Genomic DNA, 16,942 nt, shown 5'->3' on the forward strand with positions numbered 1-16,942 from the left:
AGCGCACTGTATTCAGGAGGAGGCAGTACTGGGACAGTGCACTGTCTTTAGGAGTAGGCAGTACTGGGACAACGCACTGTATTCAGGAGGAGATGGTACTGGGACAGCGCACTGTAGTCAGGAGGAGACAGTACTGGGACAGCGCGCTGTCTTCAGGAGGTGGCAGTACTGGGACATCGCACTGTCTTCAGGAGGAGACAGTACTGGTCCAGCGCACTGTCTTCAGGAGGAGACAGTACTGGAACAGTGCACTGTATTCATGTGGAGGCAGTACTGGGACAGCACTCTTTTCTCAGGAGGAGACAGTACTGGGACAGCGCACTATTCATGAGGAGGCTGTACTGGGACAGCGGTCTTTTGTCAGGAGGAGGCAGTACTGGGACAGCGCACTGTATTCAGGAAGAGGCAGTACTGGGACAGCGCACTGTCTTCAGGAGGAGGCAGTACTGGGACAGCGTGCTGTATTCAGGAGGAGACAGTACTGGGACAGCGCACTGTATTCAGGAAGAGGCAGTACTGGGACAGCGCACTGTATTCAGGAGGAGACAGTACTGGGACAGCGTGCTGTCTTCAGGAGGTGGCAGTACTGGGACAGGGCACTGTCTTCAGGAGGAGGCAGTACTGGGACAGCGCGCTGTCTTCAGGAGGAGGCAGTACTGGGACAGCGCACTGTATTCAGGAAGAGGCAGTACTGGGACAGCGCACTCTTTAGGAGGAGGCAGTACTGGGACAGCGCACTGTATTCAGGAGGAGATGGTACTGGGACAGCGCACTGTAGTCAGGAGGAGACAGTACTGGGACAGCGCCCTGTCTTCAGGAGGTGGCAGTACTGGGACAGCGTGCTGTCTTCAGGAGGAGGCAGTACTGGGACAGCATACTGTATTCAGGAGGAGACAGTACTGGGACAGCGTGCTGCCTTCAGGAGGAGGCAGTACTGGAACAGCGTGCTGTCTTTGGGAGGCGGCAGTACTGGGACAGCGCACTGTATTCGGGAGGAGACGGTAATGGGACATCGCGCTGACTTCAGGTGCGCACTGCCAGATCCGCCTATGCGGGCTTGCATACTCTTGGCTTAAACAGCATATGGAGTCCCTTGAGTTTTATTTGTGATGACTGAAACCTTATACGCATTAAAGTGACACGAATACAGATGTTTCAGACATTCACGCAGATTTTACATGCTGATACTTAAATTCCACTTGACGTGCCCCAGAGGAGAACCACATGTCAGTTTCTTTTCTGTGACCTTCCCGACATCGGCCCGCGATCTACCTGCGGGTCGTGGCCGAGTTTGAAAAACCCTGACTTAGAGAATCGTTCCAGCTATGTCTTGGCCTTTCTTAACCTCTGTAAATATTTAGTATGTAAATAAATGTGTTTTGAATAAAAGATCATGGCCTCCAGCAAGATCTCTTCTTGAGTAAGAAGCTCATGAATGCCAAGATAAAACCACAATAACAGAGTTCGGAGCTGTAAATGCTTAGGTGGGTTTTTCTTAGTTCAACGCACATGTACCCAAATGGAGAGGGAGTGCGGTGATGGGAAAAGGAGAATATCACAGGGAATTGTGCCCTCCGATTTCAGAGAGGTATCTATCTGTATACACTAGTACCTGTGAGGTTCCTTGTGATATTCTGTTATGTTAAAAGGTGCTGTATTAATACAATTTTGATGCTGAAATTGCGACATCTTTTAATGAATTTGGTCTCGATCACACAGTCTGAGATTCTCATGAAATGGTGGTGTTTGTTTTAGGTGGTTACGCGACTCATTCACCTACTTGGCCAAAAGATCCTTGGCAACCTGCAGCAAGTCAGTGGCCCGTTAGTAGGTAAGGGCTTTAACAGCACTAAAATGTTCTTCTCTCCATTCTAATGGACAGTAACTGCACATTGGGACTTTCCCTCTTCACAGGCTGTTGGAGTTGGGGCGGAGAATGGTCCTCAACCCAATGGAAATAATGTTTAAATGAGAAAATGGTTACCTATAGAACAATTAATGCATTGGATAAGGTGCCACAATGAAGGTTACTGCACAAATAAGATTACATGGGGTAACCTAGTAGCATGGATAAAGGATTGGTTAGCAAACAGGAATTAGAGAGTATGGATAAATGGGTGAATTTGGGGTTTGCAAACTGCAACAAGTCCCAGTGTTGCCATCTATAGGGGTTGGTTTAGCACACTGGGCTAAATCGCTGGCTTTTAAAGCGGACCAAGGCAGGCCAGCAGCACGGTTGAATTCCCGTACCAGCCTCCCCGAACAGGCGCTGGAATGTGGCGACTAGGGGCTTTTCACAGTAACTTCATTTGAAGCCTACTCGTGACAATAAACAATTTTCATTTTCATATATCAAGGGCGTGGGTGAAGGGACCAAATGTATGGTAGCTAAATTTGCCAATGACATAAATAGGTAGGAAAGGAAGATGTAAAGAGGAGGCAATGGAATAGAGATAGGTTAGGTGAGAGGGCAAGAATTTGGCAGATGGAGTACAAATGGGGTGAATGTGAACCTGTTCACTCTGGCAGGAAGAATGGACAAGCAGTTTACTGTTTCAATGGAGATGGATTTGGTGGTACAGAGGAATCTGGGTGTCCGTGTACTTGAATCACCAAAGCTCGAATGGTCTATTCCTAAGCCCTTTGTTTACTGTTTTACAGACTTTTAAAAAAAAGAGTGTCTCCTTGGAAGTGTAGAAGTACTTATTTCCTGATTTTAAATTGTGAATGAAAAAATATTGATGAACCACACTACCCATTTTACTGATTTGACCAACCTCATTGATCGCTCGTAGTGTTAGTTACAATATGCAATGTTTTTTGCCTTGATATAAAGTAGCAGGAATGTTGGCCTATCTTTAAAGTTATTCAGTTAATTAATCCCTTGAATTTTTCCAAGTGATCTTGCCTTGTTTTCAAATCCCTCCATGGTCCGCTCTCATCCTGCCTATCTCTGTAATCATCTCCCATTCTGTCCTCTTGTGCAGGTCCAATTTTTAAACTCTCCACCATTAGTGGCTGTTCCTTCACTTCATTTAAAATTAATTTATGGGATGTGGGAGTCGCTGGTTAGGCCAGCATTTATTGCCCATCCCTAGTTGCCCTTCAGAAGGTGGTGGTGAGCTGCCGCATTGAACCCCTGTACTCCTTATCTCGGCCTGAAACGGTAGAGTTCTTCTCCCTCCCCCCCCCCCCCCCCCCCCCCCCCTCTCCCCTCATACATTCCAAATACTGAATCCGAGGGCGTACCTTTTGACTGCTCTTTTTGAGCCAAGGTATTGTCCCATCAGGCCAGGCTGCGAAAGGGCAGCACGGTGGCGCAGTGATTAGCACTGCTGCCTACAGCGCTGAGGACCCGGGTTCGAATCCCGGCCCTGGGTCACTGTCCGTGTGGAGTTTGCACGTTCTTCCCGGGTCTCTGTGGATCTCACCCTCACAACCCAAAGATGTGCAAGTTAGGTGGATTGGCCACGCTAAATTGACCCTTGATTTAAAAAATAAAATGGAAGGGCTGCCAAAGGAGTATAGCTGGCCTCAGCCGTGGCTCAGCTAGTGGCCTCCTCGCTTTGAGTTGGAAGGTTGTGGGTTCAAGTTCCATTTCAGAGACTTGAGTATTGAAAAATCACAGCTGCCGCTCCAGTGTGGTGCTGGGAAGGCTGTGCTGATGCCTTCACAGGTGGATGTAAAAGACGCCATCACGAGGAAGTTACCCCCTCCCTCCCCTGGTTTCCTGCTCAATGTTTATCCCTTCATGAAACATCAGTAAAACACATTATCAGCCCCGATTGTGAATCACTCCCTCCATACTATACTGGGGTGTTAGCTGAGATATGCCCAAATCCTTGGGTTAGAATTGGAACCAACGATGTCCTGACTCAGAGGTGAGATTGCTACCATTGAGCTGTAGTAACTCTGAGATGGGGAGCATCAAGGTGCAAACACCAATAGATTCGTAGCCAATCGAAAGCATCGTTCTTTGGCAGCGATGGTGGCAGAACCATCCGAATTCCATTGCAAGCAGGCTGGGAGTCATTACATTTTGCAGCTTGCCTTTTAGCCAGTGTTACCATAATCTCAATGCTGATGACTGCATGATGATGAAACTGCGCAGCAGCCATCAACAAAGCCACAGTTTGGTCATTGTGGTTTAAATTGCTGCCCAGTGTCTCATCAAAAACCTTCCTGCCTGTTGAAGTTAGTCCATTTCACTCAGTTTCGGAATCATTTTGTTTCCCTGCAAAATGGTGATTTTTATTCATGTGTTACAGAACATGTCTTCATCGGAGCTGAAATGTTGCCCATAATGACACTGAAAACTAGTAAATATTATTTCCTTCCCATCATACATTGCCTTTTTGATTGCATCTCTCATACTCACTCTCTCCATGTGGTTGTTCCACTTGTCCTGAGCAAATGCTTCCCATGATCCTATTCCTCTGTTTCTATTATTCTCACAGTCTCTCTGGTGTTCACTCTCTTTAACAGTCCTGCAATTTGCTCAATGCCTCTTCTCTTACTCTCACTTTTCAGTGTTTGAATTGTACACACTCATGTGCCCTCTCTTGACTGCATACTCTCAGTCTCTCTTTTATGCTGTTTTTCTCTCCAATGCCGTGTTTCTCATTCTCTCTTGTGCCCTCCCACTCCTGCAATGTGCATTCCCCCCCCCCCCCCCCTTCTGCTCACAGACAGCCCCCATCCTCCTTGGGGGAAGGGGGGGTCTCCCCCACCCCGTCTTCCCAACTTCCTGCACACGGGCTCCCCCCTCCTCCTGCTGGCCCTGCGCCCCCCCCCCCCCCCCCCAGTCGCCCACATTCACGCTCTGGAACCACCGCTTCTTGCCAGGACTCCCATCCCGTTTGTATTGTCAGATACATTTGAACATGCATATTAATTAAAAGCAGGACTAAGTCATGCACCCCTCGACCATACTCTGCCATTTGATGAGATTGTGACTGATTTGATCATGTCCTTACTTCCAATTTCTTGCCCACCCTCTCGAACCTTTGACTCCCTTGTTAGCCAAAAATCTAACTAGCTGCCGATAATTGGAACATGTCCAACTTCCATGTTGGTAAATAGGTCTAATTACCTTTACCCACCCATCTCATTAGTGCTTTATCCTGTTCCCACCCCACCCTCACCCTGCTCCTTCCCCCCCCGCTCCCACCCTGCTCCCAATCCCACTCCCACCCCACCCTCGCCCTGCTCCCACCCCACCCTCACCCTGCTCCTTCCCCCCCCTGCTCCCACCCCACTCCCACCCCACCCTCACCCTGCTCCCACCCCACCCCCACCCCGCTCCCACCCCACACCCACCCCACCCCCACCCCGCTCCCACCCCACCCCCACACTGCTCCCATCCCACCCTCACCCTGCTCCCTCCCGCGCTCCCACCCCACCCTCACCCTGCTCCTTCCCCCCCCCCGCTCCCACCCCACCCCCACCCTGCTCCCAATCCCACTCCCACCTCACCCACCTCCCACCCCACCCCCACCCTGCTCCTTCCCCCCCGCTCCCACCCCACCCCCACCCTGCTCCTTCCCCCCCGCTCCCCCCCCACCCTCACCCCGCTCCCACCCCACCCACCCCCTGCTCCTTCCCCCCGCTCCCACCCCACCCTCACCCCGCTCCCACCCCACCCCCACCCTGCTCCTTCCCCCTGCTCCCACCCCACCCTCACCCTGCTCCCACCCCACCCTCACCCCGCTCCCACCCCACCCCCACCCTCACTCCCACCCCACCCTCCCCCTGCTCCTTCCCCCGCTCCCTCCCCACCCTCACCCTGCACCTTCCCCCCCCCGCTCCCACCCCACCCTCACCCCGCTCCCACCCCACTCAAAATCCCACTCCCACCACACCCTCACCCTGCTCCTTCCCCCCTGCTCCCAGCCCGCTCCCATCCCACCCCCACCCCACTCCCACCCCACCCTCACCCTGCTCCTTCCCCCCCGTTCCCACCCCACCCTCACCCTGCTCCCTCCCCCGCTCCCACCCCACCCTCACCCTTCTCCCTCCCCCGCTCCCACCCCACCCTCACCCTGCTCCTTCCCCCCCCCGCTCCCACCCCGCTCCCACCCCACCCCCACCCCGCCCCCACCCTGCTCCCAATCCCACTCCCACCCTCACCCACCTCCCACCCCACCCCTGCCCTGCTCCTTCCCCCCCCCCCCCGCTCCCACCCCCACCCTGCTCCTTCCCCCCAGCTCCCACCCCACCCTCACCCCGCTCCCACCCCACCCTGCTCCTTCCCCCCGCTCCCACCCCACCCTCACCCTGCTCCCACCCCACCCTCACCCCGCTCCCACCCCACCCCCACACTGCTCCCACTCACACCCCACCCTCCCCCTGCTCCTTCCCCCGCTCCTTCCCCCGCTCCCTCCCCACCCTCACCCTGCACCTTCCCCCGCCCCGCTCCCACCCCACCCTCACCCCGTTCCCACCCCACCCTCACCCCGTTCCCACCCCACCCCCACCCTACTCCCAACACACCCCCACCCCGCTCCCACCCCACTCAAAATCCCACTCCCACCACACCCTCACCCTGCTCCTTCCCCCCCTGCTCCCACCCCGCTCCCATCCCACCCTCACCCTGCTCCTTCCCCCCCCCGTTCCCACCCCACCCTCACCCCGTTCCTTCCCCACCCTCACCCTGCTCCTTCCTCCCCACTCTCACCCCGCTCCCACCCTCACCCCGCTCCCACCCCACCCTCACCCCGCTCCCTCCCCACCCTCACCACGCTCCCTCCCCACCCTCACCCCGCTCCCTCCCCACCCTCACTCTGCTCCTTCCCCAACCTCACCCTGCTCCTTCCCCCCCGCTCCCTCCCCACCCTCACCCCGCTCCCTCCCCACCCTCACCCTGCTCCTTCCCCCCCCCGCTCCCTCCCCACCCTCACCCCGCTCCCACCCCACCCTCACCCTCCTCCTTCCCCCCCCGCTCCCTCCCCACCCTCACCCCGCTCCCACCCCACCCTCACCCTGCTCCCACCCCACCCTCACCCTGCTCCCACCCCACCCTCACCCCGCTCCCTCCCCACCCTGCTCCCACACCACCCTCACCCTGCTCCCACCCCACCCTGCTCCCACCCCACCCTCACCCCGCTCCCTCCCCACCCTCACCCTGCTCCTTCCCCCCGCTCTCTCCCCACCCTCACCCCACTCCCACCCCACCTCCACCCTGCTCCTTCCCCCCCGCTCCCACCCCACCCCCACCCCACTCCCGCTCCCACCCCAGTCCCACCCCAGTCCCACCCCACCCTCACCCTGCTCCCACCCCGCTCCCACCCCACCCTCACCCTGCTCCCACCCCACCCCCACCCCACCCTCACCCTGTTCCTTCCCCTCACCCCGCTCCCACCCCACCCTCGCCCCGCTCCCACCCCACTCTCACCCCACTCCCACCCCACCCTCACCCCGCTCTCACCCCACCCTCACCCTGCTCCCTCCCCCACCCTCACCCTGCTCCCTCCCCCACCCTCACCCTGCTCCCTCCCCCACTCCCACACCACCATCACCCTGCTCCCTCCCCCACTCCCACCCCACCCTCACCCTGCTCCCTCCCCCACTCCCACCCCACCATCACCCTGCTCCCTCCCCCACTCCCACCCCACCCTCACCCTGCTCCCTCCCCCACTCCCACCCCACCATCACCCTGCTCCCACTCCCACTCCCACCCTCACCCTGCTCCTTCCACCCCACCCCCACCCCGCTCCCTTGCCACCCTCACACTGCTCCCATCCCACCCTCACCCTGCTCCTTCCCCCCCTGCTCCCACCCCACCCCCACCCCACTCCCACCCCACCCTCACACTGCTCCCACCCCACCCCCACCCCGCTCCCATCCTGCTCCTTCCCCTCACTCCCACACCACCCTCACCCTGCTCCCACCCACCCCCACCCCGCTCCCATCCCACCCTCACCCTGCTCACATCCCGCCCTCACCCCGCCCCCACTCTGCTCCTGCACCCTCTCCATCCCACCACCATCTTGCTCCCTCCCCACCCCGCTCCCTCCCCACCCCGCTCCCTCCCCACCCTCACCCCCTCCCCGCCCTCACCCCCTCACCACCCTCTCCCCGCTCACATCCCGCCCTCTCCCCGCTCCCACTCTGCTCCTGCACCCTCCCCGCCCCCACCCTGCACCCTCCCCGCCCCCACCCTCCTCCCATCCCACCCTCACCCTTCTCCCATCCCACCCTCGCTCTGCTCACGCCCTTCTCCCATCCCACCCTCGTTCTGCTCATGCCCCACTCCCACCCGCCCCACTCCCACCCCACCCTGACCCCGCTCCCACCCCGCTCTCACCCCACCCTCACCCTGCTCCCTCCCCCACCCTCACCCTGCTCCCTCCCCCATTCCCACACCACCATCACCCTGCTCCCTCCCCCCCCTCCCACCCCACCCTCACCCTGCTCCCTCCCCCACTCCCACCCCACCATCACCCTGCTCCCTCCCCCACTCCCACCCCACCCTCACTCTGCTCCCACTCCCACTCCCACCCTCACCCTGCTCCTTCCACCCCACCCCCACCCCGCTCCCTTGCCACCCTCACACTGCTCCCATCCCACCCTCACCCTGCTCCTTCCCCCCCTGCTCCCACCCCACCCCCACCCCACTCCCACCCCACCCTCACACTGCTCCCACCCCACCCCCACCCCGCTCCCATCCTGCTCCTTCCCCTCACTCCCACACCACCCTCACCCTGCTCCCACCCACCCCCACCCCGCTCCCATCCCACCCTCACCCTGCTCACATCCCGCCCTCACCCCGCCCCCACTCTGCTCCTGCACCCTCTCCACCCCACCACCATCTTGCTCCCTCCCCACCCCGCTCCCTCCCCACCCTCACCCCCTCCCCGCCCTCACCCCATCACCACCCTCGCCCCGCTCACATCCCGCCCTCTCCCCGCTCCCACTCTGCTCCTGCACCCTCCCCGCCCCCACCCTGCACCCTCCCCGCCCCCACCCTCCTCCCATCCCACCCTCACCCTTCTCCCATCCCACCCTCGCTCTGCTCACGCCCTTCTCCCATCCCACCCTCGTTCTGCTCACGCCCCACTCCCACCCCCCCCTGGCCCCACTCCCACCCCACCCTGGCCCCGCTCCCACCCCACCCTGGCCCCGCTCCTACCCCACCCTGGCCCCGCTCCCATCCCACCCTGGCCCCGCTCCCACCCCACCCTGGCCCCGCTCCCACCCCACCCTCGCCCTGCTCCCACCCCACCCTCGCCCTGCTCCCTCTCCTCCGCTCCCTCCCCACTCTCACACCGCTCCCTCACTCCCACCTACCCCACCCCCTCCACTCCCTCCCCACACTCACCCCGCTCCCACCCATCCACCACTCCATCCAGGGTGCCGCTGTCTCCCATTTGGCTGTAGCTCAGTCAGACTTGGAATCTGAGTGCTGGAGTGTACAATGTTTAGTATTGCCCAAGTTTACATGGTACTGCTTCCCCTGGCTCCAGCTGTACCCTGGTGGGAACAGAAACCCCAGAGCACTGTAGGCGGGCGCCTCGTTGGTGGTTCAATAGCGCCAAAGCAGTTGCTCGTCATTACATTGGCTAACTTTAATAAATGTTATTATTTTTTCTGTGTGTAAGGTCGTGGCTTGGGAATCCACACAGTGAGCAACAAATTGGAATCGGTGGGGAATCCTGCCAGTAATCTTGCCACGGTGGCCATCTTGCCAGTATCTGAGGACGTTCCGATTACTGCCTTCACTCTGGAACTTCGACATGCTCTCAGTGCCATAGGTAACAAACAACTTAAATAATCCTGTCGACTACAAAGCTTCTGATATATACAGTGCCATGCCTGAATCTATGCAGTTTATACACTATGCACCTGTACTGGCTACTATTACCTGCAGTATATGTATCTTTGTATTATTTGGTACTGGGATGGGTGCATCACTAGATTGGCCGTATTTATTGGCTTGCAAGAATTTAATGGTCGCCTGGTATTGGAATAGGGTCAAGTGTAGGCAACATTAGCGAAGAACTGCAGGCTCCCTGAAAGGCATCACTGAATGCATTCACTACCACCTGCAAAGGGAAGAAAGATGAACCAGTCCCGGAGGTGTCTAATTTACCGGGTTCCCTGTTTTTTAAGCACACATTACATTTCAACACACACATATTTGCACATATTTTTCCTGCATTCCTGCTAAAATATTTAAAACTTGCAATGGTTTTTCCCTGGGAAATAGTGATTCACTCCCAGAGACCCCTCCCTGGGAAATACTGATCCATTCCGAGAAACCCCCCCTGGGAAATACTGATTCATTCCCAGAGGCCCCGCCCCCCGCCGCCCTGGGAAATACTGATTAATTCCCAGAGACCCCTCCCTGGGAAATACTGATCCATTCCGAGAAACCCCCCTGGGAAATACTGATTCATTCCCAGAGACCCCCTGGGAAATACTGATTTACTCCCTGACAATTCCTGATTGATTCCCAAGGGATCTGGAGCCAATACCGATTCACCATGCGAATACTGACGTGCATTTGGCCAATCCTTGTTTTAATGTCCACAAGGAATGCTTTCCTGATTGTTATTGTATTCAGGAAATGCTACACAGTGCAGAAACAATCAGTATTTGTCGCCGTAAGTGTGGAAAAGTAATGACAAGTTTGGATGACTGATGATCAGAAATGTGACCCTGGGCCTCGCTGAGCTCTTGAGACCTCCAACATGAAAACATCTGCTTTTATAAAGCTTTAGAGCACTGAACATTGTATCCAGCCAACTGCACATTGTGCCACCTCTGAATAATATTGCTGAATGATCAGAATGCGCAGTATATTTCTTCAGGTGGGCGCTGAACCTGCTTCTGGCTGACATTTGCACTGAATTACCAGCACCAGAGCTAGGTTTCATTGGCCGAGTTTCATTCGTACTGGATCTCATGACTTCAAAGAGACAGAAGGAACAGTGACTCTGTAGTGAATCTGACACAATTGCAAGGTTACCCCATGCAGTATTAAGCAAACCACATAGAATGTAATATGAATTTTAGTTAAAAGCAGTCGTTCCAAGTATTTGCTCTTTGTGATTTTTGAGCAAAGCCCATAGCTGCTACCTTGATGGATAAAACATTTTTTCTGGAATTACATTACTGCTGGAGCCAGGATTGGGCCATAGAAAACACTGGGCGGAATCGGTCTTAAAGGAAAGTGACAATTTGGGATAATTTTCTGAAGTGGTTCGGAAATATGGTCAGATCAGGAAAACCCCCATCCTTAAATATACGGTTGGGTGTTCGGCAAGTATTAAAATTGGGAATGTGTTACACTGAGAGTAAGTGTGTATGATATGCAATATATTTCTAGCTGATGTCCAACTGGTGAATCAGTATTTCTCCGGGGGGGGTCTCTGGGAATGGATCAGCTTATAGGGAGTTGGAGATTTTATAAAAGCAGAGATATTTTCATGGGTAGTGTTATCAGAGACACTGATTGTCAGCACTAGATGTGGCCCTGGTCTGGGAGTAATGGAAACATTCCTTTGTCTAGGAGTGATGCAGAGAAGGGTTTTGGTAGCAATGGAGCAGATTCTGGGATCACAGAAAGTGATCTTGGAGCATCGAGAGGGGTTGGGGGTCTTGATGTCTGGCAGCACTGAGAAGGAGGGTTGAAAGCATGCATAAGAAGTTTTAGACGCGCCCGTAAATGATTGTGTTTCCCCACTTTTAATAAATTACTGATTCAGAGCTGAGCGCTGGGAGCCAGCGAAGAGGAGAGGAGCTGGGTCAGGATAGGAGGCTGGGTGAATGGGTGCAGGAGGAGATTGAAATGAGGGTAAAACCACAGGCTGGATAGGACACAAGTGGGACATGCATAAAAGCTGTGAATTGGTGATGGAGGAGTAGAGTGGGTTGCTGGAAGCTTAAACTGAGGGCAAGTCTGGGTTTGGGGCTAGCGGTGTGCTTTTTAATATCAATTTTATATCAATATATTTATCCATTCATCAAATTTACAGTGCAGAAGGAGGCCATTCGGCCCATCACCGGCTCTTGGAAAGAGCACTCTAGTTAAGTCCACATCTCCACCCTATTCCCCTTAACCCAATAACCCCACCTAACCTCTTGGACACTAAGGGCAATTTATCATGGCCAATTCACCTAACCTGCAAATCTTTGGACTGTGGGAGGAAACTGGACGAAACCCACGCAGACACAGGGAGAACGTGCAGACTCTACACAGACAGTGACCCAAGCCAGGAATTGAACCTGGGATCCTGGAGCTGTGAAGCAACTGTGCTAACCACTGTGCTACCGTGCTGCCCACATGCTTATGTATATGTATATGCAGATATGTGCATGCATTTATATTCAGATGTGTGCAGACATGCACATATGAAATAGAGAACATAAAATAATGGTGAAAAAGTATTGCAGCCAGCAGCATTTAAAAGCAAATGAGATTGTTGCCAGGTTATTCAACATGCAGCTGACTTACATCCTTGTAGAAATCTAGGTCACTGGAAGCTGTACAACTGCAGCTCACTAACAGAATGTGTTACCCTGCTCCTGCCTTGTTGCATTCCCCTGTGTGTGCAGAACCTACTGCTAACACTCCCCACTTTGCTAATGGACTGCTTCTCCGGGCCCTCAGCTCTCTGGCTACCAATAGCAGTGATACCCCATAGCGAAGGTGGCGAGCATTAAAATCTGATTTCCTGCTACAGCAGCTAGGGCGGAATCCCACATATGGGCTGCTGTACCTGTGCAGATGGGCTGCCGTACCTGTGCAGATGGGCTGCCGTACCTGTGCAGATGGGCTGCCGTACCTGTGCATATGCAGAATGTGCTGGTTTAGCACACTGGGCTAAATCGCTGGCTTTTAAAGCAGACCAAGGCAGGCCAGCAGCGCGGGTTCAATTCCCATACCAGACTCCCCGAACAGGCACCGGAATGTGGCGACTAGGGGCTTTTCACAGTAACTTCATTGAAGCCTACTCGTGACGATAAGCGATTTTCATTTTTCATTTTCATTTTCAGGTGCTGACCGGTCTGTTGTATGTTTTCAGGATTTTCATTCTTGTGTAAAGAGTTCAGAGTGCAGGACTTCAGTTTACCTTGTTTCTCTCCTGTTATCTGCAAAGGTATCACAACCTGGAGCACAGGTCTGTGGGGGTGTATAGTTTTGCTTTTGGAATGCTGTGAGCAGTCAAGGGAAACCCCAATAAGAACAAGCAGTCCAGTTGTCGTGTAACAATTATTAAAGACTATTTAAGTTAAGAAATGTCAAACAAATACACACAAACAGGCATTAAGGGTAAAGTAGTAGCATGGATAGAGGATTGGTTAAATTAATAGAAAGCAAAGAGTGGGGATTAATGGGTGTTTCTCTGGTTGGCAATCAGTAGCTAGTGGTGTCCCTCAGGGATCCGTGTTGGGCCCACAATTGTTCACAATTTACATAGATGATTTGGAGTTGGGGACCAAGGGCAATGTGTCCAGGTTTGCAGATGACACTAAGATGAGTGGTAAAGCAAAAAGTGCAGAGGATACTGGATGTCTGCAGAGAGATTTGGATAGGTTAAGTTAATGGGCTAGAGTCTGGCAGATGGAATACAATGTTGACAAATGTGAGGTTATCCATTTTGGTAGGAATAACAGCAAACGGGATTATTAAATGATAAAATATTAAAGCATGCCGCTGTGCAGAGAGATCTGGGTGTGCTAGTGCAGGAGTCGCAAAATGTTGGTTTACAGGTGCTTAAGAAGGTAAGTGGAATGTTGTCCTTCATTGCTAGAGAGATGGAGTTTAAGACTAGGGAGGTTATGCTGCAATTGTATAAGGTCCCCATGATGTGGAGATGCCGGCGTTGGACTGGGGTGAGCACAGTAAGAAGTCTTACAACACCAGGTTAAAGTCCAACAGGTTTGTTTCAAACACGAGCTTTCGGAGCACGGCTCCTTCTTCAGGTGAATCTGAAGAAGGAGCCGTGCTCCGAAAGCTCGTGTTTGAAACAAACCTGTTGGACTTTAACCTGGTGTTGTAAGACTTCTTATTGTATAAGGTGTTAGTGAGGCCACACCTGGAGTATTGTGTTCAGTTTTGGTCTCCTTACTTGAGAAAGGACGTACTGGCACTGGAGGGTGTGCAGAGGCGATTCACTAGGTTAATCCCAGATCTGAACGGGTTGGATTACAAGGAGAGGTTGAGTAGACTGGGACTGTACTCGTTGGAATTTAGAAGGATGAGGGGGGATCTTATTAGAAACATATAAAATTATGAAGGGAATAGGTAGAATAGATGCGGGCAGGTTGTTTCCACTGGTGGGTGAAAACAGAACTAGGGGGCTTAGACTAAAAATAAGGGGAAGTAAATTTAGGACTGAGTTTAGGAGGAACATTTTCACCCAAAGGGTTGTGAATCTATGGAATTCTTTGCCCAGTGAAGCAGTTGAGACTCCTTCATTAAATGTTTTTAAGGTAAAGATAGATTGTTTTTTGAAGAATAATGGGATTAAGGGTTATGGTGTTCGGGCCGGAAAATGGAGCTGAGTCCACAAAAGATCAGCTATGATTTGATTGAATGGTCCTGGTCCAGCAAGGATATTTAAACTCCCTTGTCGACATTTCTGCACTGCCTTGGCTCCTAAGAGTTCGAGGTTGTGAGATATGAAATGAAATGAAAATCGCTTGTTGTCACAAGCAGGCTTCAAATCAAGTTACTGTGAAAAGCCCCTAGTCGCCACATTCTGGCGCCTGTTCGGGTGTAAAACTGGCCTGCAGGCTGTTGGATGGAAAATAGCCTCCCGTTCTTCTGAGGGTGCTGGTAATTATACAGTTGTTCCCCTTTGATTCTGCAATCTGTGTATTTGACTGTCTGCCCCTATCACATTCATTGACTCTAGTGATTGGCATGTGCTACTGAGAAAGTCGCGTCTCAGCTGTCTTTTTGAATACTGGCTAATGCTGTCGCTAGACAGATTTCTACCTGTTGCTCAGCAAATTGAATCCTATTATGTCTTGTTAGATTTGTGTTACTGCGTTACCAGGCAAATCCATGATAGTTTCTCATAAATGTTAATGTATTGAAACATTTAGACTGGTTTTCATTTTTTTAATGAGATATCGTTCACTTGAGCAGGAAAATTTCACTTAAATTAAATTGTCATTTACCAAGTGCAGGATAATTTGTACTTTGATTCCCTCACCAATGGATACAAAGGGACTGATGGGTAAGAGCATTGTCTAAGGTAGCACCAGCTAATTTAGTTGGGTTTCTCTGAGGCCTGACATGACCAAGCTGCGCCAAATGGCCTCCTATGCTATCAGCATTTTAGATTTTGGACCCTGAGTTGTAGCACTAAACCTAAGACCAGAAGGTCTCTGGCTGTTACACTAATCGATACAGGCCAACCGGTGAATCCTGACTTGTGCAAAGCTAGTTGATCATAATCAGTAACAGAGAAACTAGCCAGGTTACTTGCCCTTGGTCACTAATCACTGAACCCAGTTAGAATATGTTTATATAAATATCAAGAAATGTCTGTGAGTGCTTGTTGATTTCAAACAAGAACAGGGTTAGCTTCCAATTCCAATTATATATCCATGCCAGCAATGAGATCACATATTTCCACCTCCGTAACATCACCCTCCTCCACCCCTGCCTCAGCTCTTTTGCTGCTGAAATTCTCATTCATGCATTTGTTACTTCTAGTTTTAACTATTCCAGTGTCTGTTTCCCCGTTCTACCCTCCATAAACTTGAACTCCTCTAAAGCTCTGCTGTCCATATCCTTACTTGCACCGTCCAGTTCATCCATTACCCTGTGATCGCTGACCTGTGTTGGCTTCCATTTAATCTATGCCTCAAGTTCTCATCCATGTTTTCAAATCCCTCCATGGCCTCTCCCCTCCCTATCTCTATATTCTCCATCGGACTTGCAACCCTCTGGAGATAGCTCCACTGCTCTAAATTAGGTCCCTTGAGCACCTCTGGTTTTCCACCATTGCCGATTGTTCCTCTGTTTCCTCAACAAACCCCTTTGCCCAAGCTTTTGGTCATCTGACTCGATATCTTCCGAAGCAGCTTGTTGTTGAAGCTTGACACCGTTCCTGCGAAGCCCTTTGTGACATTTCACTGGGTTGAAGATGCAATGTAAATAAAGTTGTTGTCGATGGCAATGAGGTTGAAGGGTCAATTGGCCCTTGTCATCAAGCCTCACGCATGAATGATTGTCACCTTGAGCTAGCAAAGTGTTGCTCGTTCTGGGTGAGTGTGCTTAACACTCACTTTGGCTCTGTTTCTCATTCTAAGCTCTGGAGTCGCCAGATGCCGTTAAGACACCGCCACAAGCTTCAAGGTGAAGTTCAAAGCAATAAAACCGTACACCAATTAGTAAGTCCAAACAACTAGAGTTTATTATAATACAATTATAATAACTACCCATGCACACGCTAAAGGATTAAACTTACTCCTACCGCTAAACAACTAATACTTATCTCGAAGGAACTGCGAGGTCAGGGAACAAGGCCTCTTGCTCTGCTCTGGTCTGCAGACTTTGGATTGTTATCAATTGCAAAGGGTGTCAGGAGTGCCTATTTCTGGTAGCTGTCGTCGTTAGGCACTTACTTGTTGGTGGCTGCTGCTCGACGGCTGGAGTAGAAGACAGGAGACTGAACCATGTATGGGACCTTTCTTTTATAGGTCCCAGGGGGTCCGCTCCCCTTTGGGCGGACTCCCTTACCTGCTTGGAATCGATTGGGTCTCTTCCCAATCGATATGTTTGAACCCCCCAATCATAGGACAGTTCCTTGGTTGCTGGGGCGGTTCTTGGGACCTATTGTTTTGGGCTTCTCTGGCGCCACAGGGTCTGGCCTTCCATAGAATGTATCGATTTGTGCTTAACTTGTGTCCATTGTATCTGGGACTTGCCCGGTATTGCCTCATTAGTATGTTAACGAGTTTTCTTTCACAGTGCTGTCTG

At 52.7% G+C, this 16,942-nt stretch overlaps 1 protein-coding gene across 4 annotated transcripts in view; it reads left to right on the forward strand.

The window, feature by feature from the left end:
- The window catches only part of pnpla7b (patatin-like phospholipase domain containing 7b), a 371,155-nt gene that overhangs the window by 175,674 nt on the left and 178,539 nt on the right, over positions 1 to 16,942 (forward strand). For all 4 annotated transcript variants that reach the window (XM_038782642.1, XM_038782643.1, XM_038782645.1 and 1 more), the window contains 2 exons: positions 1,756 to 1,831; positions 9,600 to 9,752. In XM_038782642.1, the coding sequence (XP_038638570.1) occupies positions 1,756 to 1,831; positions 9,600 to 9,752 (229 nt within the window). The remainder of the gene's footprint in view (positions 1 to 1,755; positions 1,832 to 9,599; positions 9,753 to 16,942) is intronic.

This window comes from Scyliorhinus canicula, chromosome 21 (genome assembly GCF_902713615.1).
Source record: "Scyliorhinus canicula chromosome 21, sScyCan1.1, whole genome shotgun sequence".
Lineage (NCBI taxonomy): Eukaryota > Metazoa > Chordata > Chondrichthyes > Carcharhiniformes > Scyliorhinidae > Scyliorhinus > Scyliorhinus canicula.